A 25,301-nucleotide genomic window follows, 5' to 3' on the forward strand; every position below is an offset into this window, starting at 1 on the left:
ATTGAAACGAGGAGGTCTGTGTGATGACTGACCTTCTTCGAGGTTAAGTGGAGCTGCCATTCTTAGAACAAAATCACTTCCTTGGTGTTAACCAAATAGGTAGTGCCTGCTCTGATACCACTTGATAGAATGTAAGCTTTCACTTAACAAGTAATGGACCAGGTCCCTTACTTCAACTCAGAAAATTACCAGAAAGTTGAATGCAGTAAAATCAACACAATGATTTTACGTGGAAACCTCCTTGCTTAAGGGAGTAAAACCACGACCTGTCTCACAGGATTTTCAATCGTTTTCACTAATCTTCAAAAGCAAAAGCGAAACACGATTACACCAAATGTAAGAAAGAGTTATCAATCTTACCGTTAAGCAATAGACCTCTATTGCTCAACAAGCCAAAGTAGAAAAACAATCTACCCACTAAGCAATCCCACCTGGACAACCTAGACTTTTAACTCAACACACCAATTCCTTTATAGATTTAGGAGTGGTTTACAATTTAAGAACAAGAGAATAAATTCCTAAAACAACTAGACGAAAAGCTCCAGATGTTGCTGTTGTTCGAGGAATGATTCTGCCTTTTGCCTTTTTGTTAGCCTTTGCAAGAGTTCTTGAAAAGTGTTTATCAAGTTGCAAAAACTACCAAAAAGTGTTTAGGAAAGTGTCTTTTGTATTGACAAGTCCCTTTCCTAAACATCTTGCCATTGGTTGGAAAGGTCACACTTTCTGACGCCATCGGGAAGTGTGCACCTACTTTCTGTACTATCTCCAGCTGGCAGTCGACTGGCTCACTCTCAAGAGAGCCTGGTACCTCTACTAGGTCCCTGGGTTTGTTTCATCTGCAATACTTCAAACAGGACACCTGCAATACTCAAGTAGAAAACCCGGTACCTTTATGAGGTCCCTAAGTTTGTCAAATCATCAAAACTACAAATAACACAATCTCTCCTACTATTAACTGCAAAAGGTATTTACACTCACACTACTACCACTATTACCCATTACCCACACACAAATTATATTAGTTTCTGACCATATATGCTCTCTTTTCTTATTGCACGCAGCGTTCCTTGAAATCATGGAAAGAAGATTTTGCAAATGCAATATTAACCTAACGTGTGCAAAATATTGTACTCCTATGAATTGTGTGTATGTATGTACTGCTATTTAACAATATTATAAAAGTAAATATGTCTACCTACCTCTTTTCTTATCTCTTCCTATTAATTCATACAATATGATCTGTCCAATTACTCCGTAATTCACGCATTTAATAACTCAAGCTATTTTAATCCGCTCAAATTGGACAAACTCATCCATTAAGTGCTAATAAACTTGGATTGTATACAATCGAAATATTTATATACAAACAATTTTCATGCAAACGCCAAACAGGGAGTTAAATAATCTGTGTGGCGCCTCATGATAATGTTGCGGCTAACTTTTGGATGGATGAATGTGAATAGAGGTTATAATCTTGGTGATGCTGTTCATGTTAACATCAACGTATGTTTTTTTTTCTACAATTATTTGGTGTGTTATAGCCTGTTATTTTCACGTATGAAACCATAAATTTAATAAACAATGGATGGGTCCTCTAGTAACTGTAATTTTGTATTACTATTATGTAACAAAAGAGCAGTCATTAACCAAACCAAAATTTGATATAATTAAGTAAAATGCCTTGTTAATTACTTGAAGATTGATGTTCGATGATATTGTAACCATAAGACAACGAATATTACACAAGGAATAGAATGATACTGTTTTGCAACGAATTTTAATTACAATCACAAATAAAATATGAAAAATATATATTTTATTCATGAATATTTGCAAGTATAATAATTCTATTTCTTTTCTTGAGTCTATCTCTGAGAATTTTCTCTTTTAATTTACCTTTGAGGGTTATTACTTGTTAGTAACGTATTTTTGAAAATTTGATCGCTACGAACGTCGGGTTAATCTTGAGAAAGATTCCCTTTTGATTACTTCAGATTTGAGAACAATTAATTATTTGATGTTTTTTTTTTTTTTATGAATATCCAATTTATGATATTCGAAATGTGTTTTTAAGAAAATATGTTTTCTTTTTACCGGCGTTAGCTAGCCTCTAAGTAACTCTAACGGACCTTAATTAGAGGTAGATTTTTATTTTAAATTCATTAAAAATTCGATCTGTTTGCTCTAAAGATTCAGCACATGGTGTCAAAATCACATATATTAATTCTATTTTTCTCCAACAAAAATGATCCTGTTAGTGCTGGCAGAGTAGGATTGATCTATAATATGAAACTTCTAAATTAAGTAAGATTATTCTATCTAAAAAAAATATTAAATCATATATCCTTAAATCTTAACCTTACTATATATATTTAAGTAATGTCTCACGAGAGGATTAGTTTATTCGTGAAAACTGTCTCTAACTTTAGAAGCAAATTAAAATAATTTCTCCCCCCAATATTCCATCAATATATTTATGTCTGATATATTCTTTTTTTACTTCTGGTGATGTTAATTGATTTGCCAACGATGTATAATGACAAAGCCAATCAACTAGTCTTTGTGGGCCATCTCAATCTAGAGTAATGTATAAAATCTTTTAATCAAACAACGTTATCACTTTCTAAAATTATATTCTGTCTATAAAGTAGTGCTTTTTCTCAGCCTACTTATACATGATCTTCATCAGTATTATCTCTTTTAGTGTCTCGAAGTAATTGAGTATACACAAATCTTATTCTTATCTTAAAAATAAAATTCTTTCGGATAAATATAATATTAATGGTTATACTCATTGAACTTAAATACTCGCAAGGCCATACCTTTTGGTTTAGTTACAAAGTAAAACAGTACCCCCTACGTTCCTGGGCAATAATTACAACTATACTACCAGTCAATCCTCTAACACATGGTTTATAATAATTGGCACAGAGAAAAAGTGTGGTTAGCTCATGTTACAAGATGAACTTTGACTTGCTCCTTAAATTGGAAATTGAAATTAACTAAACGAAAACCAGAAACGTTAAAAGAGTTGGTATTGAAGAACTTCGATTCCCCCATTAATTATTATAGTATGTGAATTGATTATATCTTAATTATATGCTCTTCAGCCAGCAGACATGGGGTTAGCAATCTTATGCAAGGTTTCCACTAAACATTGTCTATATAAGGCTTATGCATATCGATAAATGATGGCAACTATGGGAAAGCTTCAATTTAGTTTCAATACTAACTATAATAATTATTTTTTTTGTAATGAAGATCGATATGATGTAATTTAACTTAAATATTTTCTTTTTAAAATTTAATTTTGAGTTATGAAATTATTTTGTAGTTGGATGACTCCTAGCTAAGCTAGTATATGTATGTTTTTTCCAATAATAGAAATAATGATGAAAAGATTAGAGAAGCAGTCAACGATATACTATATAGTAGGTGAGCTGCTCGTTGGTATATAATTTGCACATGCGCACCACTTAATTAGACACTGGTAATTAAATTCATATGTGGTTAACCTAGCTAGTCCTCAAATATACTCAACCCTTGAACAAATTCCAACCTAAATCAACGCACTTATGACGTAAATATCCAGGTTCATCAGTCTTCTTGTTCAAATTAATTTCACGTTTCTTTAAATATATTCTCTTTGTTCGTTTTTACTAGTTCAATTTAAAAATTTAAGACATAATATCTCATATTATACCTACTTTATCCTTTTTATTAAGTTCTCCCTCAGATCATTTTTACTTATTATAGTTAATAATAAGGGTAAATTAGAAACTAAGTGATAAATTATATGTTATTTTTTATATCAGACAAGTAAAAATGAATAGACAGGGGGAGAACTGTTATTTTATTCAAATTAAAGAATGATATAGTAAATTAAACTTAGCATTTCATTATTAATTATTTTTTACGAGGTACGACAAGTTAAACTTGACCAAGTAAAAATAGACGAAATATATTTTTATCAACTTAACCTCTTTTATAGAGCTTCAAAGTAATTACGATACTTTATGGTAAACCGAGTATTGGAGAATTCAAAATTTTAATCCTCTGTAACATTATCTCACATTGCAGAGGAATTCTATATATGGTTTAGTAACCAAGTTGTAGTAATTAGAATTCGACAGTATAAATGGGTTTATTGAAAAGACAAATGTTACAAGACAAACACTAAAGATAAACATTTTATGACGAGTACTGCCTTACCAAACTTTTAGACTTTTATCAGTTCCAACTTTAAATATGAAGTGAGCATAAAAATATAACGTAACCATGATTAACTAATAAATGTATATAAAACAAGTAAAAATGAACAGATCGAGTAGTAGCATATTCAAATTTTTGTTTAATGAATGATTATCTATCGAAGATTTAAATGGGGAAGGTCACGTGATCTTAGGTGACAGAAAGAATAGAAGCTATTTTATATCAGAGAATAGAAACTGCCATTTTTAGATCCAATGACCTAAAAAGTCATATTTTAATCAGAAGATGTACACAAAACATTGGCAATGCATCTTAAACAAAAAACTATTCAAACTCCCAATATATTATATATTAGCATGCACTAATTTCATTAGAAGATTGACTTGTCATTTTGTTTAGAACTCAGAAGAATATAAAGGATAGCCAACAATAAGCACATCATGGGATTGGGAGGTGTGAAAACATATCTCCATACACAATAACTTTGTAGTCTTTTCTAGATCATAAATTTGGTCTCTTGCTATCATTTTTAAGGGACAATATTGCCTGTCAATTTGCTCTAAACTACAATCACAATCTAAACTTTGCCTGGTGAAATTATGGATGACAAAAGTGATGTGGAAAAGCTTGATGAAGTGATGCTGCCTGGTTTTCGTTTTCATCCGACTGATGAAGAGCTGGTTGGATTCTACCTAAAGAGAAAGATTCAGCAGAGATCTCTTCCTATTGAGCTCATCAAGCAAGTTGATATATATAAATATGATCCATGGGACCTTCCAAGTAAGAAACATATATAGTTCCTCCGATTCTCATGTCTATACTCTTTGGGTTCATTTTTTATTTCTAATTTCTTAGTATATAGCTAGTAAATTGTTTCTTCAAATATCTGTTTGGCCATGAAATTTGATCGAGGTTCAACTATAGTCTAATATTTCCTTATCATACCAATTTTTGTCCAGAGCTAGCATCTACAGGGGAAAAAGAGTGGTACTTTTACTGTCCAAGGGACCGTAAATACAGGAATAGCGCCCGTCCCAACCGTGTAACAGGAGCTGGTTTTTGGAAGGCCACTGGAACTGACAGGCCAATTTATTCATCTGATAGCACCAAATGCATTGGTCTTAAGAAGTCCCTAGTCTTCTATAGAGGCAGGGCTGCCAGAGGCATAAAAACAGATTGGATGATGCACGAGTTTCGTCTTCCTACGACTAACAACGAATCAGGACCACCTAAGAAATTCTTGGAAAAGAATTTTCCACCAAATGTAGGTTCACTATGTAGAATAATGAACCCCCTTATTATCCATTGAAGACTTAGTATTATCTTAGTTTAAATGGATATATTCTCTTTGGTCCTTGCAGGATTCATGGGCCATCTGCAGAATATTCAAGAAAACCAACTCAATGGCAAATAGAGCTCTATCTTACGCATGGGTAAATCCGTTATCTGAAGTAGCATCTCCAGAGTTGTTCAATCAAAGTGCTAATACTCATTTCGTCTCGGAGAATGTTTCTTCTATAACTGAAACAGGCACAGCTCTCCACCTATCCAATAACAATGACTTACTACAAGGAGCCTCAAATGTTCCTTCATATAAGTCCCTCAATGCTATGGCTTCAAGACCATCTTATCTTTCAAGTCCTAGCACAGACATTTCCTATAACTTCATGTTTTCGTCTCCTGAGGTCTCAGGACAAAACAACAGGTGTTTACTAGACGCAAACTCAATGTTTTTCAACATATCCCCTGGCTTAATCACTGATATCAGCAAGACCTCCGAGTCCATAGACTTTGACGGTTCAAATCAACAATTGAACAGCTTCGCAGTTAGTGCATCACAAGAGATGCAAAGAAGTATAAGTATGGAAGACGGCGAAGCAGGATTGAAGAGTAATCAAACTTCAACAAATGACAACACTGAATGGGAAAACATGAGATCAGTTGGATTTCCTTTTAGTTTGGCTGATGAATGGAAACCTAGCTTATCATGGGATTCTCCTCCCTGTCCTAGTGAGGTATCCACCAGTTTCTCAACAAACAAATGCTACAACTAGTTTTACATCCAAAAAGAGAACTCCTGGCTCTGTGTACAGCTAGTTTGTTTTTTTTCCTTTTAGGCATCCAGTATCTGAAGTAGTCGACTCAATCAACTTCAGATACCGGATGCCAATGAACAAAAAAAATCCAAAAAAAAGTCCAGCGATAGCACTAAAAAACAGCAATATTCTGTTGAAAGTTATTGTACAGTTTTATTTTTTATTAGCTTGCTCGAATTTAAACGTTATTTGTTTGGATGAAATTTTCATGTTCTTTTCTTAGTATTTATTAAGTACTCCATGTTTTATTGCATGTTTACCCTTTCTGATGTTGGACTTTTCTCCTTCTTTTTCCCCCCAAAACCTTTTAGTATCAGATTATATGCTGTTTAAAGGCTAACAGGCTAAAACTAGTTGAGGTGATGACTTTTTGTGTACTCTCTAAAACCTGATATTATGGGAGCAAACCTGACCCTTATGTAACCCTAAAATGACAGAAACTGGAATTGGATGAATAGCAAGTTAGATCAACTTCAAACTAGAATAAAATTGGATCAAACGGAAACCTTAACATAGACTTACCAAGACGAAAAATAAGCTTTGTAGTGCTTTGTTAATTAGCAGGGAGCGACACTATGCTTAGGGTTAAAAAATGTTTTTTCTAATAAAAATGGGAAAAATAAAAAAAATGTCAGAAGTGGGATTTGAACCCACGCCCTCTCACGAGGACCAGAACTTGAGTCTGGCGCCTTAGACCACTCGGCCATCCTGACATATGCTCAAAATAAGTTAGCACATTATATGTACTGAAAATAACGACTTTCCCATTTTGATACACATGAAATTGCATTTTGTTTTGTTTTGTGATCCTTTACCATTTGACAATTACCATGTATTTTTTTAGATTTAGGTTATAGCCTACTTGTCACACTCTTCTTCATTACGAGATTTCTCTCCTTGATTTGGCAAGGGTCTGGTTACATGACAATGTTAATTGTTAAATCGTAGAAAAAAAAGAAAAAGGAAAACTTACTGTTGTATCTCCAGAAACATAACTCGAACCAGCTAACTGAATGTCCTATGGCACTTAGGTTTTGAATGAATCAATCTGGACAGGCTCCTTGAGAATATATAACTCATCAAAGTCATAATTTCAGCGGCTCTGCGGGATTGGTTTTATGCATGTATGGCTCTTTGTGTTTGCTTCAAATTTTACTAATTTCTCTTTTGATACCCTATGTTTTACCTTTTGTAATTTAACTAACTGATTAAAGGGAAACATAAAATCATTTCTAAATTAAATCTTCCGCATCGTCGGCTTCTTCGCATTTCAAAGGTAATAATAATATTTTAGTGACTATACCACTCCTGTGTATGTCATCCGAAAAAGATAATATTCTGGCTTGAGTATTAATCACAACAGTAAAGTAGAGTGGAGTAATCATGCATTAAAGTATCATTTAACCGGAAAGAGGAAACAACCTCATCCAGTCAGTTGGCACTAGTTCCAAAAAGGAGTTTGCAAAACCATACTAGAGCTTAAATTCTGAATGAAATCTAGTACTTGCATTTCATCAAGTTCTTTCACACATATTCATCGTCATCAAAGCTAAGTTATCTTAAAACATAATAGAAGTGACAGACTCCAGGGTCTCTACATTCAGCTCTTTGAAGCTAATTTTTCCTTTGCCTTCTGAATCTTCAACACTTTTTTCACAATTTTTTGTTCTTCAACTAAGAAAGCCCGGATGATTCTACATAGGTAAATCATGGATAGATTAATATACTTGCATCGAGAAACTCTGAGTTATATATACCAAAAGCAAATATGCAATATTGCTGACAAAAAAGGCATACCTCTCCCTTACAGCACTTCCAGATAGCACACCTCCATAAGCACGGTTCACAGTCCTGCGGTTTCTTGGCAATCTGGATCTCTTATATTCAGCAGGTCTCAAATGTGGAATCTAAACAAGATAGAGAAACACATCAATGTATTATTGTTGCTTGGGAGTCCTTTTTGAACTCTAGGACAGAAAGAGAATAGGGAATAAAATAAGTTAATGTTCGGTGATCTCAAAAAATTCCGACTGTAGTAAAAATAATAGGACTGTTATAAGCCGACAAACATGAGTTCACCCAATCATGGATGGATACAGATATCTAATGGGAATTTTTGACCCCCTTACTAATTTCCTCACTTCCCTCACCAAACATCCAGACTCCATCAACCATAACTTCTCCATGTCTAGATTTTCATGCTTAAATATTGAGACATTTTTTTCTAGCATAGTACATGAGAATTCAAATTTAATATACTCGAGGAGGCTTCATACTATTTTTTCTTGTATATGTAAATAATACACTTAAAAGATTTTAAAATTACAATCTGATACAGAGAGGCTAGGATCAAAAATAATTTATATCCATACACTAAAACTGGAATTAAAGGTACATAGGCCAGCAATAGCACATTCACTATTAATCTGGAAAATGAAACGATGACCACTTCTGTAAACCATTAGCTCCATTCTTTTTGTTTGCGGAATGCGAGGTCATGACTCTCTACTTTATGGCCGCTTCTCTTTGGTACCAGTTGTTGCTTCTATTTTAAAGACGGGCTTGAAGGTGTGAAGAGGCTGGGGTAAGAAATGTTTGTCTATATACACTAAATAAGGTTCTTGCATTCTCAGTAATTGGTCACTATGTCCTTTAGCAGAACCAAGGTTGAGTCTTAGCTTGTTCTGGATAAATACCTTCAAACAACAATAAAGTGCTACTTACTTTAGTCCAGCTTTACTCTATCGGTTAGCCAAGTTCTAAAGGGGAAAGAGAAAACAATTAATAGCACAGTCTTAGGATTGTTAGCCAACCCACTCAATTACTTCAGAACAATTCCCGTTAAAACAAAAGTAAATTTACTTGTTTTAGTATCACAATTCACGGGAATAATAATCTTTCGAGTAGGAATCCTTCATTTTAAAATCGAGTCACAAATAAAAGAGGAAAAGAACTAAATCATAGAAAGATTAAACAATAAATTAAAAAAGAAAAGTACCCCTTGGATTCTCTTTCCAGTAACTGGACATTTAGGGCCACTGGCTCTCTTCTTGGTGGTCTGGTAAATTAGCTTTCCACCTAATTAACAAAAAGATGAACATAACGGTACATCAGTAATCACATAACTAAGTTATAACAAAGAAATTTCAGCGGCAGATGTACATATACAGTACTAATCAAAATTAACTTCAGCTCGAACTACGTAATAGGTGTAACACTTTTACAAGGTACTTCTATATGATTAGGATAAGTATGCACACTAAGTTAAATTCAGGATCTGTCTTAGTACAAACAATAAGAACAATGTTGAGACAAATCCAAATCAATGAAAAGAGGGGGGACATTAGGTTACAGTATGGAGCAATTTACCCGGAGTTTTGACAATCCTGTGTTGATTGGATTTGGTGGCATAACTGTGCCGCTTTCGATACGTAAGTCTCTGAACCATCTTCTACGATAAGTTTTGCCGTTTCTCTGCAATGGAGACAAGAATGGACGAAAAGAGAAAAGGCTTGGTAAGGAGATGCATATTTATAATGGGGTATGTACTGTTGCAAACCCTAATTTAGGATGCCTCGCTCTTTATTCCAAAAGTGCCCATCCGATTTTGAGAATATTACGAAAGCACCTCTCGTTTGGGTAAATGAGATTGATCAACTTAATTCATTTTCTTTTTAAACTTGAAAAAATACTACTCCTTACTTTACTAAATACTTGGAAAAGTTAAATATTTTCACAAGTTATTTATATTTATGCATAAATGTATTAGGAGGCTAGGAGTAACAATAAAAATAAATGTTAAATGATATCTTATCATATAAAAATATTATTTTATTTATATGACCCTTGTTTGTTAGGAATATATATATTTGTTTATCTCTTTTCGAACTTGTATGATATTTATATTGTTAATTTTCACCATGTACTTAGACCTCCTTTGATACTCTATGCTTAAGTGATTTTACTTTAAAGTTAGTGTTATGCTTACTTTGATATTTTAAGGTATACTACATTAATACGTCTTTTAAATCGACTTTAACTTATACGTATATTTTTTAAATTTGAATTTATATAAGTAAACATGTAAATTTATATTAAATTATATAAATATATATTTACATTTTACGTGACATAATATACATAAACGTCAATTAGCCATGTAAGACATCACATAAAATATCACATATATCTATAACTTTATGAAAGTTAATTATTTGTTTGTGTACACATAAAAATTAAATAACATAAATACAAAATAAAACTAAACTAAAAAGCATTCATCTATTATGTATTCACTGTCTTTTTAGTGTATAAGAATTTTGCAAAAATAGCATCTCCATTTGAATCTTTACGGTCTCAATAGTATTCAATTTAGTCTTCGTTCACAAATACAAGTAAAAGAATCCGGCTCTTCTTCATTTCTCTTCTTTTCTTTTAATTTTCTCCAACTTTTATTTGGATTAGTGACACGTAGTTATGATTTAATTTTTCAAAGTGAATCTCTAACCATGATGTAGTTAATAAATACATTATATATTAAGTATTAAAATTATTATAATCTTATAATCTTAGCAACATATTATCTTGTTGATAAATATAGGGAAAAAGTTCTCTTTCTATTTAATTTTTTTTACCGTCGAAACTTTTTTCTATTTTTCTTTTAGATAATATTTTTATTATAATCTTTTGTTAAATGCATCTTGATCCATGATTAATTAATTATCTAGAAATAATCAAACCATTTTAACAAACTAATTTTAGTTTCATAATAAGGTTAAGAATACAGTAATATCACTTCATACAGTAGGTTAATTATAATTACTATACTTTTATTCAATTAATTATTCTTCTAATTAGATAAAAAGATTATTTAAAAGAATTTTTTTTAAAAAAAAAAACAAAATCTTACATATAAAAGAAATTAGGAAGAGAATTTCTTTCCCTGTATTTATGGACAAGATAATATTGTCGAATTATAATAATTTTTAATACTTAATATATAAGATATTTATTAATTAAACCATGGTTAAAAATTTACTTTGGAAATTAAATCTTAACTATTTATTTTAACATATGTCATGTGTCACTTATCCAAATAGGAACTTACGGAAAATGGAGAGAAAAAAAATGGGAGATGAGTCGGATCCCAAGTAGAAGACTAAAATATTAGTTTCATTTACTAATAATTAGAGATTAACTAAAGATCAATTATTTATTTAACATTATCCAAATTCTCGGATTAAGTTTCCATTTTTTTTAAATAAAAGTACCATATAATTGAATATAGAAAATTAACACGCAAGAGAAATAATATCCCAAACGTCGCTAAAGTTTAAGTTGAAATTTCTGAAAGTAATTTGTTCCATACATGTGTAAACTTTCTAACATACCCTAATGTTATTGAAAGTTGAATTATCTACGTTTACATGAATTTCAAGCGGATGAAATCGATTGAGCGGTTCCAGTTGGATAGAATTACGCATGTTTATGATTATATTATTTGTTAACTTTTAAATTGGCTCATCAATCAAGAAAATAAGAATTGACGTAGTAAATTTATCATTTTACCCTTATTAATTATACAATTGATGAATTAAAAACTTAAGTATTTCAATAACATTTTTCAAAATAATTAGTTGAGGGTATAATATATTAGACAAAAATGTTTTTTTCTGAATTTGTCAATTTGGACAAATAATTAGGGATAATTTAAAAAGAAAAATTGGACAAATAAATAAGGACAATTGGAGTATGATTTTTTTTCATCATGATCATATCATTCACGTTTTGTTGACTGAATTATTTTTCTAATAAATTTAAGTTTGGGAAAAAATTATGCGGTTAAGCAAACTTATACTATTTAATTACTCATAATAGCTATAATTTGTTATAATTACCACTCACGACTAACATTATATATTAATTACGTGGGTTGACTTCGAGTTTGTATGATTAACCACATTTTGTATATGTATAATTCATTAGAATATACAAATACATATGTATAATATATAATTATCTAATCGATATACATATACAATTCTCCTTTCTCCCACTCTCTGCCCTCTCATGCTCGCCTCTCTCCTCTCTTTCCCAATCTCGCTTGCCATATATACAATTGTATAAATATAATATACAATTATCTAACCAATATACGTATACAATTCACCTCTCTCCCACTCTCTGCTCTCTCTCACTTTCCTCACTCCCAATCTCGATCCCGCTCTCTCCTCTCTCTCCTAATCTCACTTGTCATATATATAAATACATATGTATAATATAATCTAACCGATATACATATACAATTCATTTTTCTCCCATATTTTGCCTTCTCTCTCGCCTCTCTCCCCCAATCTAACTTGTTTCTCTCCTCTCTATACACAAGTAGCTATAAAATATAATCATCAAACTATAATTATGAAAAGTAATTAGAGTATTTCCCCATTTTTAAGTTTGAGCTATCCAATATCAAAACTGGCTTGCCGTTTCGCTGTCAAAGAGGGTAAGTTGGTCAATTTAATATAGAAATGACGGGTTGTTTTTTCATAGGATCGGGTCAGGGCACGCTATTAGAAATCTAGAGCAACTTAAGGATTTCTTGGTTTCTTCCAGAATAATACGCAATTGTGATTCAACATGGTGAATGGAGAAATGCAAAGTTCCTACAACGTAAAAGATAAGATTGTTTTGGAATTGATGGATTCGACGGACAACTATCTACATCTTATGAATTCTCTGTCATCATCACTTCGCGAGGTTTCAACTTCTTTCTTTATCCCTCTTCTTTTTTTTCTTCAATAAAAAACATCTAAATAGTACATTAGATGGGTACTGATTCCGCTGTAATCCTCTCTATCCTTGATTTAACTTTGAGTTGTATCTCCTCCTTAGGTGGATCCAGAATTTAGTTTAACAGACTTGTAATGATGCATATGTACATATAATGCTTATTCAAGTGGATGGAAATTTGAGTTTGATTGCGGGTGGATGACATTATAATTCGTGCAAGTAACGTCTAGAAGTTATTATAGTATTGACTTTGAATTTGGCTTACCTGGCAGGGATGGCTGGAGCTGGCGAGTGCTAGGCATTCCATGGGCGCTTCACGTATCAGTAGTGCATTGTTTGATCTCAAATCTCATTCTGCTGCCACTACATTGCAATTAAACCATCAGGATGGTAAATACATACTCATTACAGCATTTCAGCCTTTCGGTTGATTACAGCAACATACCCAGTGTAATCCTACAGTGGGGTTTGGGGAGGGTGGTGTGCCTTTTGCTTGACGACACACAATATGCCTGTGATTCATGGATTTCCTTTTTTCTGTTAGAAAATGCTTAATCTGTAGAACTCGTGGGAGTTCTAATGCGGTTATGTAGCTTTCCATTACCCAAATTGTAATGATGGAATTTTCTATCTAGGGGATCATTTATAAGACCATGCCTGATTTATCTTTTTCCTCATTTACATGTGTAGGACTCAGCGTTTCTTCCATTCTCCATGTAATTGATTATATGAATAAAGTGGGCTATGGACCTGTATTTAATTATATTTTTTATCCTAGATTTTCTTTATAACACTGGCTGTGATGTATACTGATTTGTTATGCAGCTGGGCCTAAATCGGAGGAATCGCATTTCAGTTTGTGTAAGTGGGCATCATCTGAGAGTCCAAAGAGCTGTTCTGAGGAGGATACGCTATTACAGAAGAAATCCAATAGCCCAAAAGTTCTGAATCAGGATGGTTCGTCAAATTCTGGTACAGATGCATGTTCCTGGCTCTTTTAACACTTATGCTGTTTCTTAAGAAGCAGTTTTATGAATTATAAGATACTAGGCGTCTAATATAAAGTAAAACACCTACTTGTTTCAAACATGATAATAGACTGAATTTTCAGCTACTGCATGACAACATCTCTAACCTTTTTCCTTCAGCACTTGATGTTAGTTAGTTCCATGTAAGTCCAGCTTAAGGAATGCTTCTTCTACACTTAAAGCAAAAAATAGTATAAGATATATATTCAAATAAGTAAATAAAGGATGCATCATAAAATCCTTTATCTGAATTGAGCTTCTTTGATAAATAATTTTTTTTCTATTACTTGCAAAGAAGTTCAGGAAGAAGCGTCAGAAGCACCGGAAGCTACCGAATCACCACGTACGGTGGAGGATCAAGTAAGTGACTCACCAATTTATATTCTCACAACAACTTCCTATTAAGTAGTGTTTTCCAGGTGGTATGATTTTGTAAAGCGATGCTCGCCTCTGGCACCTGTACATGCATTATTCAATTTATCTCCCCAGCCATGCAGTACTTCCCCTTACAGAGAGAGAGAGAGAATGCATGAAGAGTTACGAAACAACCTTTGAGTACATAGATTATGCGGCAGTGACAACATATATAATTGCTTCACGCCCAGTAAATTCATTTATCATTTGATTATTCCATTAAGAATCATTGAATCACCCTTGTACTTTAGCTTTGCTACCAAATTTTTATTTATGATGTGATTTAGAAGTGAACATAGGTCAAGGTTAACCAAAAGGTTTAAAACTTTAATCTTGTTTTCAGCTGATTTATCTCCTCAATTATACGATCCCCGCTCTTCATCCACGTTTTCCTGGCAATTTTTTTCCGTGAATTGATAAACTGAAATGAGAAATAATCTGTCTCGGCTTCTTCTTCCTTTACACCTTTAATTGACATTGTCTCAACAGACTATTTCTCTTCTACATGGCATGTTATCTATCATCGTTTCAAAGCATCCTTCACCAACCTTAATGAAAAAGTCCATCAAATCCCCTCCCCCCCCCCCTTTTTTTTATCTCCGAGCTACTTGCCCAAAATTGGATAGGTGGAGCGCAGATCTGCAATGTTTGAATTTTACCTTTCCCAGCCTTTTGGCTAATATGAAGTGTTAATAAATCTGCAAAAGTTTGAATTTTCAGTGATCACCTTGGATATATAATTTCATTATTCTTTGGTAATACCTTTAATATCTAACAATTACATAATCTTTAATGTTCAGGACTCATATCAATCTCACCGTTTTCTTTTTTTAATCAACACCTATCTTACTATATTCTTTTCTTGACTACCTCTCGTTTTATTAATTTGGCAGGGTTAGACTATATTTAAATTGAGAAATATTGTGTACATTAAATTTAGCGGTACTGTATTTTCTTTTCTAGGCTCGAAAAGAGCGACTCAAGTCATTATCCATGTTTGGAGTGCTGGTCTGTCCAAAGCTTCGAGCTGCCCAATCGTCATTTGAGACAGGTAAATTACTTTCATCCCTCCAGCAACCATCAGAAATATTTTTTCACATTGGTATACTGGAGATAAAAGTGGCTTTAAGTAACAAAAAATCCCTGGTGAAATTGAACTTTTGAGGACTAAAAATGCCAAAATTATGCCGTAGTACGACGAGTGGGCATCGATTTTATGTATCTATTTTTACAATCTTCTGTGCCTCATATGATGGAATTAGTGGCTTTATATTTTGCAGCTCTTGAAACTCTAGTAGAAGTAGCAAATAAACGGGCAGACCTGCTTAATGCTTATGAGCAAGTGCAAGAAAAGATGGAGAGTGCGACCAACTGACGAAAGGTTAGACTTCTCTTGCTTTCTCTGGCTCCTTAATCCGTGGGTGTTTGTTTCTTTTTCGTTAGGGTTCAGAAAAATTATGTGTAACGAGTAAATGTTAGGCTCAAGTAGCATGTTAATGAACTTCAAGTAATATTTTTTTCCTTGAAGGTTCTGCATAACATGTTCTTTTGTGTGCCTTTTACCAGAATCCAAGCCCTGTGTGTGGAGATCTCACCTCCTTCTGACCCTTCCTTCCCCAAGGGCGAATTTGGGAATAAATGAAATAAATGCAAATACAGCCATGCCAGGAAAACAAAAAGGATAAACGAAAAGAAAAGAAGAGAACAGATTCGAAGGTCCCAGGGATGATGGCATTGGTATAACAGACTAACAGAGAGATGATTACTTTATTTGAACTGATCTATCTTTTGTATTTGTGCTTATTTGTAAGATTCTCCGGTGTAAGTTCTTGCACATGTCATATGGTTTTTTCATAAGGAAGATATTTAATTTGTGCTACTAACTCAAAACTTATGAGCTAGTCTTTTTTGGGTGGTGTGGGTTCCAATAGTCTTACGTATTATGTTAAACAGTGATATATAGGAAGACTTTTATTGGTGACAGAATGTTCAATGATTTCATTTTGAGATATCATCTAAGCAGAGCATACTCAAGCAAGTTGACAGAACATCCATTCCATTTATTAAAATGTAAAGATTCCATACTGAATCTTATGACAATCCACGAAATTCTACGAATTGGTTGATTTACTGTCTGAAATCAACTTCAGTCCATAGAAGAAATTTTCGCGTTTTCTTTTTTCACCTTTAAATTACAGAAAATGATACAGCTAGTCCAATCCACGTTCCTTCGTGCAAGAAAGAGACTTTCCCAACATGTCACTTCATGTTCATCAGAAGTTACCTTAAGATTATCCTTGGAGTTGGGGAAGCTTCCTACAATGAAAAGATAAATAGACAAGCTACCTCCTTTCATGGCCAAAAGATCTATGGTACCTATCTTTATGCTTCCACTAGTAGAAGATTGAAAAAGAAATCTAGTATATAAAATTTCAAGAATATGAACAGAAATTTGTTGGCTTAATTTGATACTAAAATAATGACTAGTATTAACAAGGGAAGAGCAAAAAAGAGGGCTCTACATGTATTTTCCTACGTACAAAACTAATCCTGCTTAATTTATTGTGACACCACACTAGTTGATCTTTGGTTAGCCTTGGCATGTTGAGGACCCTAGCCACTAATTTCACATCTACTTGAGAGAAAAAATAGAGTACATGATCTGAATCCTCTTCTCTGTGCTTCCTGAACTTCCTCAATATGCAATTTCCACTTCTCAATACTTCCTGCAGCTTCTTCTCCTTCTGCATTCCGTAAAAATACATTCAAGGCAATCATGTCATTGTAGATTCTAGATATCGAAAACAGATATTGTTAAGGCATAACATAATTGAGTAAATAAAAATGTGTTTCCTACTGAATTAGTCTCAATCAATCGTAGGCAGGCGAGTTTGTCCAACAACTTAAACTTTAGTTTAATATAGTCACAAAGTTCAATAGATATAGCTGCTACAAAAAGAAACTAACCTTTTCAAGATTTTTTCTGATCTCCAGTAAAAGCTCCACGTCCTCCTGTTCTTGTACCTCTGGATGAATCCCTTTTTGACCTTTCGCCATCACACTATAACAATCTTTATCAGCTTTGACAAAGCGCCAAAATATTCGTATAGATTCTTCCAGTATCTCCACTAGCATGTCACTTGTAATTGAAAAAACAGCTCTCTCTTTTGTTCTTGCCTTGTTTCTGTCCTTCATTCTGTCATCTGTACGTCACTTTTGAGTTCAAATACACTAGATTTTACCTCTAACAAAAATCAGCAACAAAAGTAAAAAATGTACTAACCTCTAATAACAGGAACTTGAAGAAGATTACGAAGATCATATCGACTCTTGATAAAATATTGAACTCTTGGTCCTTGAAAAGGTTCATTTTCAATAAATCTTTGCATGAGCACTTGAAACTGTTGAAACTCTCCAGCAACTTCATTATATTTACGGATCCCACGTGGATCAGAATCCCACAAATTTAAAGCCTTCATATATTGCCAGTGCAAAAATTCCCAAGAAAGGCACATCTGGCCAACGTATACCACTTCCAAATCACTCTGCATTTCTTTGATAAACCTTACCATTGGGTCAATATCATGGCTTTTATGTTTGAATAGCCTAATATTTTGTGAGAGAAGGGATTTTAGTGTTGGACCTGAAGATTTCTGGTTGAACAATAATTGCAGTGGATCTTTTAGAGGATCTTTCTGCAGGTAACCTATAAAACATTTTAGATTAGAGCAGCTGAGTATTAAAAAAGATTTAATATTTAGAAAGTATTTTGCGAGACAACTAGGTGGAACATTTTGGGAAGAGAACTATGATCCGCTACGCAATCAGTCAATCCTACAAGATTATCTTAAGCAAATTGTCTGTTGTTGGCCAACAAACTTTTAGGTATGCATTATGAAAGTATAAAAAGTTCCAACTTTCCAGATATGATCTTATGCACATTATTATATTCTTTTACTTGTGTCATGTGTGTTCTGTTTAGATAGCTACATAAGAAAGAAACAAGAACATACTTCTAGCAAAGTACTATATAATAAGGACATCTTGTTGTGTAGTCTTCCTCCTGTTCATATGAATAAACATTAAAAACAACATTTTGACTTATTCAAATGGAAACAAATGTGAAATGTGTATGAGTGTTATCATTATCTAACCTTTTCTTTTTTCATATGGACGACAACATAAAATAAGAGAAAAGGTTGTTAACCTTTTCACTGGGGCCTATTCTGTTACTTACATTATGGATCCAATGCATTGAATTTCATGTTATTATGAGTTTCAGGAGCCCAAGCTAACAAGATCTTGTGGGTCCTGATTAATTAAAGGTTAGCCACTTTATTCTCTTTTAACTTAATTTCTAATTATGATGATAACCATGGACACTAATCTTGGAGCGCCTACCATTGAAAAAGACTTCAACTTTTATAGGTTGACAGTTTATGAAAAGAAATTACGTAGCTTAGAGTTGTCAACTGACCTATTGCATACATCTTCTGATACGTCAAGATGTCGAATTTTCGCATTTTCTCTCTGTAGCTCTTATAGAATTTGTGAAGTTCGCTCATAGAATCTTCACGATGAACCATTTCATCAATCTTCCACGGTTGTAATTCGTCCATTGTTGGAGACTCGGACTCTTCCAAAATAGTAGGCAGACCCGTGGCTCTGACTTTCCGGATTTCCATTTTTAATTGTTCGATCAATTCTTGATGTTCCCACAGGGACTCTAATTTGTTTGCATCCCCAGAAGTGTCAACAATAGCTGTGTTTATTGACTTGGGATTTTCAGACTCTTGTGGACCATTTAGTAACTTGTCATCTTCTGTAACAAATTCAACCATGCCCAAATCTTCATGAATATCATTCTGGGATAAAAATTCTGAGTCATTTTTCTGGTCTTCTTGTTCTAATTCCCTTAACTCTTCCATTATATCACTATCACTGTCCTCAAAATCCTCAGATTCATGATTTTCTTCAGACATTTCAAGATTTTTTAAGTCTGAATCAATATCATGTAAAGGATCAAGCTCAAATTCACCACCAAAATCTTCATCTGACAAGAAGCCATCACTGTAGGAATTTACTAACCTGCTCATAAGCGAACGCATATGCTCAAAACCAACTGAAACAGTGTCTGAATCCGTACCCGAAGAATCTCTCTCTGATTGAAACAAAAATTCATCAGGAAAATCTGAATCACCCAAAAATTGTTTGCACCCAGTATCTGATTCTCCCTTGAAGAATTCCATTCCTTCAATTTCCTTTTGATGACCGTGGTGTTCAGGCACGCTTGTATGCTCCTCTTCCTCCTGAATGCCTTCTGTTTTATGCTGTGGTACTTCGTCCAAATCAAACACATCTTTCGTATCACAACCAATCTCTTCAGCATTCAGGTTCACAATCTCAGGTTCTTGAATTAAACTGCTAAAACTCTTTTCTTGTACAAAATCAGACGCGATAACTTCACCCGTTTCTGTCTTGTCTTTACTAAATTCCTCATAGGTTGGGAATTTGAACTTGAAACAAAACTCAGTTTTCTCCTTATCGTCATTCTTGTCCCAATCCACTTTCTCAAAATCTTCAAACTTTGGTTCTAATTCTTGCTCAACCTTCACATTGTCGGATCGTTTCTGGTTATTTTCTTCAGGCAGAACTTCAAAAAATTCCGAATTGTCGTTTAAAGTAGCGTGACCCCTTCTTAATCTACAAAGTGAAAAATTAGGGATGATATAATCACAAACAACATAAAAATTACTGAAAAGAATGAAATTTGATACCTGACTAACAATGTAGGGATGAAACTGAACAGAGGAACCAAAAAGAAATAAACAGAGATGAATAGGATAGCGAGTAACAACAACAGATTCTGAAAGAATAAGCGATAATAGAAATCCATTTTCAAAGAAACCAGGAGGGTTGGGAGAAAGAATCCGCCATGGATTTTAACACCCAGTGGTGAAAAATTCAGTTTGAAGGAAAGGAAGAGAGGAAATCTGAAGGAAAACTCATAGCAGTTTTGAATTTTGCAGAGCAAGAAATCGACAGAGCACCTGTAAACAAATACAAAGTCATAAAAGAAAAAAAAAGTTGAATTTTTTTTAGTGTGGGTCGAGAAATTGAAACGTGACCTAACTGGAGAATTTCACAGATTTATGAGAGCTACCAGTCACCATCTTGGCCTAAAAAAAAAATTGGAGAGAAGAATTGAGTTTGTTATATAAAAAATCGTCGACAGAATCGGAATTTATCAGTTGGACAAGTCCTCTTCTTCCTGCTTATTCTTTGCAGACGAAAATGTTGGAGAGTGGGCGTGGGGTTTGGGGGTAAATAAACAAATAGGGATAAATTGGGTTAAAAAGGAAATTTATTTTACCAAGTTGCAGTCGGCACTACCTTTTCCTTTAAATTTTATATTTTTTATAGATTTTTAATTCTTCGTATTATTGGTCTTTGGTCATTTTACAAACATTTCTAAAAGAAATTAAAAGCCACACAAGTATGAAAGTTAGAGAAATATGAAAATTAGTTAACTTTTCAGCTATTGAAATTAAAAAATGTGATATATTGCATTATAATTGTTTATCATCTTCGATCTAAAAAAATGTAAACTTCACAAAAGAAGAATATAATTATTAAAAAAATCAGTTTATAGTGTGAATATGTATGTGGACCTATGATCAAATTCTGGCCTAAAGAATTCACACTATTCTATTTAAGTTCAATTCTCATACTATTTCATTAAATAAATAGTGTAAAATTCAACCATTTTAGGATCATACTCCTAAGTACGTAGTGTCTTTGCACGTGCAATAGGCATGTGTATTAAACGGACTTTGTCAAATTATTTTGTAATGTCTCATTCGAAAGTTGAAAAAAAAAAAATTTAGCGAGAATGATAAAACAACATATTTTATATTATATTATTTTATTTTTTAATTTTAATATTTTTTTAATTAAAAAATTAATTTATCATAAAATTTTTAAATTTCTTGTCAAATTCTAACTAAAATTTTTGTTCATTTAGCATTATTACAAATAGATTGAATGGACATATTTTGGAATTGAGCAATAAGCGTGTCTACTGGGGTAATTGTGCTATAAAGGAAACTTCTCTACTTTTACTTACGCGTTGTTTATAATTGATAAATTAACGGTACTATTCATAATTACATGGCCTCAAAAGAAGAATGATAAAAAACTAAATTACGAATGAAATTTAATTTTCTTAGGTGGCTTTGGCATCCGCGTAATTTAATAATAATTACACAAAATAAATGAGTTATCTATCCCCTACCAATAAATGAATAATCCCTTACTTATAAGTAATAATCAAAATAAATACAAATAAAATCCCATATCAATAAATTCTGTTACCTACTTGGCTACTTACCAATCTATCAATGCATCATAGCTAAATTGACCAAGCTCATAAATTAAATTGCTACTCTATCTATATATCTCTATTTTGAATCCCTTTTGATTTATTGTTTGTGCATTTATATTTTCAAACTAGAGATAATACCTCTGTAAAAAAGATTGCTTCTTTGATTTCAAATTCTGTGAAATATTACATATTTCTTAATTTAATTTAATTGAATAGATAAATTTTAAAAATTAAATTGAATATAAATAACCTATAAATTGCAAAATCTAATACAAATGGAGAAACAATGATAATTTGAAATACTAGTTAAATTTAACATTTTAGCATAAGAGAGAAATGCGAAAAGGTACAAACCTTTGTAGTCATAGTTCTTTAATGACTTTTTTTTTTTTTTTGGGAAAATTTCTTTGAACTTATTTGTGAAATATGACATATTAATTGCACGTCGGCTTAATTTTATGATGCTTTTGACTATAAGTTTGACAAGAAAACATAGTGCTTGGGAACCACATTCTCATGGAACAAAATATGTGGAAATTATCAACATATATATATAGTGATACAAATCGCTACGTCGTTATATTTTTACTCCACGCGGGCATAACAATAATAAATATGCATGTTAGAGATCAAATTTATTTTTTCTCTTCATTATATTAATTAGAAATATATATTTATTTTAACTCCCTTCATTTTATTTTATTTGTAGTAAATAATCTTTTATTTTTATTTGTCTATTAAAGTAAATTAAGAGAGTTTTTATTATTTTTCATGCTACGTTTAATATTTATCTATTCCTAATTACTTGTCAATTTTTTCTTTTATAATTGTTGTCCCTAATTGCTTATCCACTTTTACAAATCAAGGAAAGCCCAAAAAAATCTTATTATTTACCCTCAATTACTTCCTCTGTCCGGAATTATTTGTCATGTTGCGCTTATCGAAAGTCAATTTCTAATTTTCAAATGTAAATTGGATTACATTAATTCGATATTTTAAACAAAAAAATTAGATATTCTAAAACTATATGAAAAGTACTATAAATTACAATTTTTTGCATATTAATATGATGAAAAGATACATCTTAAAATGTTGGTCAAAGTTTTTATAGTTTGACTCTAAAAATAGAAACCATGATAAATAATATCGGATGGAGGAAATAATTACTTTGAAAATATTAAATTTTTTCATCTATTTCATAATTAATAGGGATAAACTGGTAAATTAATCATATAAATAATTATTTTTTAATAAATATTTCAATTTGAAGTGAATAAGTAATTAGAGATAGAGAAAATACTCTACTTTAAATAACTAAATAGAGTAACCATGTCAAATTTAGAGTCCCAACCATTATTAATAAGGTTATTTAGTAAATGTCTCTAATAAAAGTGTTCTTAATAATTTAAATAGATAGTTATGTCAAGTCAACTTTGACCATATAAAATGGAGACGACCGAGTATTTTTCAAGTTTGGAAAAATTAAAACATATTTCCACTACTTTATATTAATTGAATATTTTGATATTTTTTTTGTTGGTTAAAATAATTGAATAGTTCAAAATTGAAGATAAATATTATTCTAGAATTTTTTTTCATATTTATTCTTTTGTTTAATAAAGTTTGATACTTTCTAAGAGATTATATTTTTGATTCCACATATAAGATAATAGTGGAAAGTATAAATTGAATTATGTTTTTGAATGTTTTTTTTAATAAGTGTGCATTACCTCGTAAAATTCGACTAACATGGAATAAATGAAGTATTTTTCTAATAGATTTTCCACATTATTAAATTTATTGTGATCAAATTAATATGCAATAACAAATTTATTATTTTGTTTTATCATTTTGATCATATAACATCAATACTAAACAAGTAAAAACAGATTAACGGGATTAACAAATCATCACAGTTTATACATCTCCATTGTTGTTAGTTTTTGTTTAGCGACCACTTACATCTCGATTACTTTTCTCATTTTCAGTTATCAGTTTCAATTCATTCAGAACTTTTTGCTGCCTTTATGAGCCCTTTTTAGCTTAATTACAATTATTTTTACATTTATGCTACTAGTGATTTGAGTGTGATAGATAACTACTTTTCTCTATCTTTTATAATTCTACATTTTGTCTATCACATGAAAAAAATGATTAACATCACTAAGAGTATTAGATCTGATATGGCTCATCATATTCATTTGGCTTAAGATGAGTATTATGATTATGTAAGAGATTTCCACTTGATATGTCTTTCCTTTTTAAGATCTCAATCTTAGACACTGATCTAGCTAGGCTGAACTTTTTCTTATTAATTAATTATGGTCACGTGATTAGTTACTAAACCTCAAATATTTATGAAAACATTAATTCTTAGTTATATAAGTGGATACACACAACCTAATTATGAATGAACACATCACTTCAGATTGTGAAAATGAAGAGGTTAGGAAGATTTTCACAAATAGAAAAAATATTTTTGCAAGTGCCCAAACTAATATTATAAATAGATGATTACGTGTTTGAATACAAGTATTGAAATTGATACTAAATTGTTGATGTAATTAGTAAAAAAGTAATGATATCATTGTTAATAAAAAAATCCTTAACCTTTTTTTTTTTAAATAATAAATTTAATTATTTTTTATCGTAAATAAAATGAAGGAGGACTAATATGGAGTAAAGAGGAAGTTTCTTGAATGGCACGGTTGGTCAATTTCATCAATATTCCAACTTAGTATTACTAAAACTTTGAAATATTATTCCTAACATAAAAAATTAAATGTTTTTTTGTTTTAAAAAATAATTTAATATTCGTTATGTAACTCAATAATAATTGACTGATCTCATTTATGCTTCAAACGAATATTTTCATCTCTTTATTCTTTTCTACTACCACAAGTTAAAATTTTGTCAGATGGAAGGCTTTGCCTTCAAAGTTGAATAAGAATGTACTCCCTTTGTTTCACACCTGTTTGACTTGGCACGAAGTTTAAGAGTATAAAAAAGATTTTTGTATCTTGTGGTCCTAAATTAAAGTTAGGTCAAATATACAAAATTACTCTTTGATTTTGTGGCCAACATGCCAAATGGAAAGTTGAAATTAAAATGTTACAAAAAAAAAAAGAAGAAGAGATCATTCCTTTTTAAACAAATTAAAAAGAAAAGGAGGTCATTGTTTTTAAAACGGAGGAAATATTTATTAGAGATATATATATATGATAGTATTCAATATTTTAATGACACACGCAGAGAAATTACACAAAAAGCTTTCAAGTAACTACTTATTATAATTCTACTATTAACTTGAGTAAAATCAAAATAAATCTCAGTATGTAAAAAAGCAAGTGAAAACATAATTGGTAGCCCCTGTTATAT

General features: G+C 31.9%; 4 protein-coding genes and 1 non-coding gene across 9 annotated transcripts; 2 read left to right on the forward strand and 3 right to left on the reverse strand.

Moving 5' to 3' along the window:
* Positions 1 to 4,624: 4,624 nt before the first annotated feature.
* On the forward strand, positions 4,625 to 6,477 carry LOC107010166 (putative NAC domain-containing protein 94). The gene is made up of 3 exons (XM_027915094.1): positions 4,625 to 4,992; positions 5,172 to 5,476; positions 5,574 to 6,477. Exons 1-3 carry the CDS (start codon positions 4,812 to 4,814, stop codon positions 6,264 to 6,266), a joined length of 1,179 nt encoding a protein of 392 aa, XP_027770895.1. The 5' UTR covers positions 4,625 to 4,811; the 3' UTR covers positions 6,267 to 6,477.
* A 460-nt stretch (positions 6,478 to 6,937) lies between these two features.
* TRNAL-CAA lies at positions 6,938 to 7,021 on the reverse strand. The gene has a single exon. It is a non-coding gene; the product is annotated as a tRNA-Leu (tRNA).
* A 655-nt stretch (positions 7,022 to 7,676) lies between these two features.
* Positions 7,677 to 9,838, reverse strand: LOC107011967 (60S ribosomal protein L34-like). Of its 2 annotated transcripts, XM_015211661.2 has the most exons (4): positions 9,678 to 9,838; positions 9,307 to 9,386; positions 8,106 to 8,215; positions 7,677 to 8,002 (listed from the first exon to the last, which is right to left on the reverse strand). In XM_015211661.2, the coding sequence occupies exons 1-4, from the start codon at positions 9,754 to 9,756 to the stop codon at positions 7,909 to 7,911; spliced, it is 363 nt and encodes a 120-aa protein (XP_015067147.1). In that variant the 5' UTR covers positions 9,757 to 9,838; the 3' UTR covers positions 7,677 to 7,908. The 2 variants fall into 2 exon arrangements, with proteins under 2 accessions (XP_015067147.1, XP_015067148.1); XM_015211662.2 differs by lacking the exons at positions 7,677 to 8,002; positions 8,106 to 8,215 and adding an exon at positions 8,342 to 9,004.
* Positions 9,839 to 12,856: 3,018 nt separating this feature from the next.
* Positions 12,857 to 16,522, forward strand: LOC107011701 (coiled-coil domain-containing protein 115). 2 transcript variants are annotated; one of them, XM_015211299.2, is made up of 7 exons: positions 12,857 to 13,064; positions 13,370 to 13,487; positions 13,923 to 14,069; positions 14,421 to 14,485; positions 15,503 to 15,590; positions 15,820 to 15,920; positions 16,106 to 16,522. In XM_015211299.2, exons 1-6 carry the CDS (start codon positions 12,945 to 12,947, stop codon positions 15,912 to 15,914), a joined length of 633 nt encoding a protein of 210 aa, XP_015066785.1. In that variant the 5' UTR covers positions 12,857 to 12,944; the 3' UTR covers positions 15,915 to 15,920; positions 16,106 to 16,522. The 2 variants fall into 2 exon arrangements, with proteins under 2 accessions (XP_015066785.1, XP_015066786.1); XM_015211300.2 differs by having other exon boundaries at positions 12,858 to 13,064; positions 14,424 to 14,485.
* A 421-nt stretch (positions 16,523 to 16,943) lies between these two features.
* Positions 16,944 to 20,923, reverse strand: LOC107011700. Of its 3 annotated transcripts, none has more exons than XM_027914701.1 (6): positions 20,317 to 20,923; positions 19,017 to 20,242; positions 18,183 to 18,245; positions 17,823 to 18,092; positions 17,507 to 17,742; positions 16,991 to 17,283 (listed from the first exon to the last, which is right to left on the reverse strand). In XM_027914701.1, exons 1-6 carry the CDS (start codon positions 20,433 to 20,435, stop codon positions 17,029 to 17,031), a joined length of 2,169 nt encoding a protein of 722 aa, XP_027770502.1. In that variant the 5' UTR covers positions 20,436 to 20,923; the 3' UTR covers positions 16,991 to 17,028. The 3 variants fall into 3 exon arrangements, with proteins under 3 accessions (XP_015066784.1, XP_027770502.1, XP_015066783.1); XM_015211297.2 differs by having other exon boundaries at positions 17,029 to 17,283; positions 17,823 to 18,245; positions 20,317 to 20,589; positions 20,673 to 20,923; XM_015211298.1 differs by having other exon boundaries at positions 16,944 to 17,283; positions 17,823 to 18,245; positions 20,317 to 20,435.
* Positions 20,924 to 25,301: the final 4,378 nt, after the last annotated feature.

This window comes from Solanum pennellii, chromosome 2 (assembly GCF_001406875.1).
Source record: "Solanum pennellii chromosome 2, SPENNV200".
Classification (NCBI taxonomy): Eukaryota; Viridiplantae; Streptophyta; class Magnoliopsida; order Solanales; family Solanaceae; genus Solanum; species Solanum pennellii.

Bases quoted from the DNA above. Each gene is read 5' to 3' on its own strand.
- LOC107011967 (XM_015211661.2), bottom strand. From the start codon at position 9,756: ATGGTTCAGAGACTTACGTATCGAAAGCGGCACAGTTATGCCACCAAA. The intron at 8,216-9,306 runs GTACTTTTCTTT...TATCTTGTTTAG, and splicing joins CTGGAAAGAGAATCCAAGGG to ATTCCACATTTGAGACCTGC. The intron at 8,003-8,105 runs GTATGCCTTTTT...TTACCTATGTAG, and splicing joins GGAAGTGCTGTAAGGGAGAG to AATCATCCGGGCTTTCTTAG.
- LOC107011700 (XM_015211298.1), bottom strand. From the start codon at position 20,435: ATGGATTTCTATTATCGCTTATTCTTTCAGAATCTGTTGTTGTTACTC. The intron at 18,246-19,016 runs GTCAGTTGACAA...AATGTTTTATAG, and splicing joins TCAGAAGATGTATGCAATAG to GTTACCTGCAGAAAGATCCT. The intron at 17,284-17,506 runs GTTAGTTTCTTT...TACGGAATGCAG, and splicing joins TCAGAAAAAATCTTGAAAAG to AAGGAGAAGAAGCTGCAGGA.
- LOC107011701 (XM_015211299.2), top strand. From the start codon at position 12,945: ATGGTGAATGGAGAAATGCAAAGTTCCTACAACGTAAAAGATAAGATT. The intron at 13,488-13,922 runs GTAAATACATAC...TTTGTTATGCAG, and splicing joins GCAATTAAACCATCAGGATG to CTGGGCCTAAATCGGAGGAA. The intron at 14,070-14,420 runs GTACAGATGCAT...TTACTTGCAAAG, and splicing joins GGATGGTTCGTCAAATTCTG to AAGTTCAGGAAGAAGCGTCA.
- LOC107010166 (XM_027915094.1), top strand. From the start codon at position 4,812: ATGGATGACAAAAGTGATGTGGAAAAGCTTGATGAAGTGATGCTGCCT. The intron at 4,993-5,171 runs GTAAGAAACATA...ATTTTTGTCCAG, and splicing joins TGATCCATGGGACCTTCCAA to AGCTAGCATCTACAGGGGAA. The intron at 5,477-5,573 runs GTAGGTTCACTA...TGGTCCTTGCAG, and splicing joins AAAAGAATTTTCCACCAAAT to GATTCATGGGCCATCTGCAG.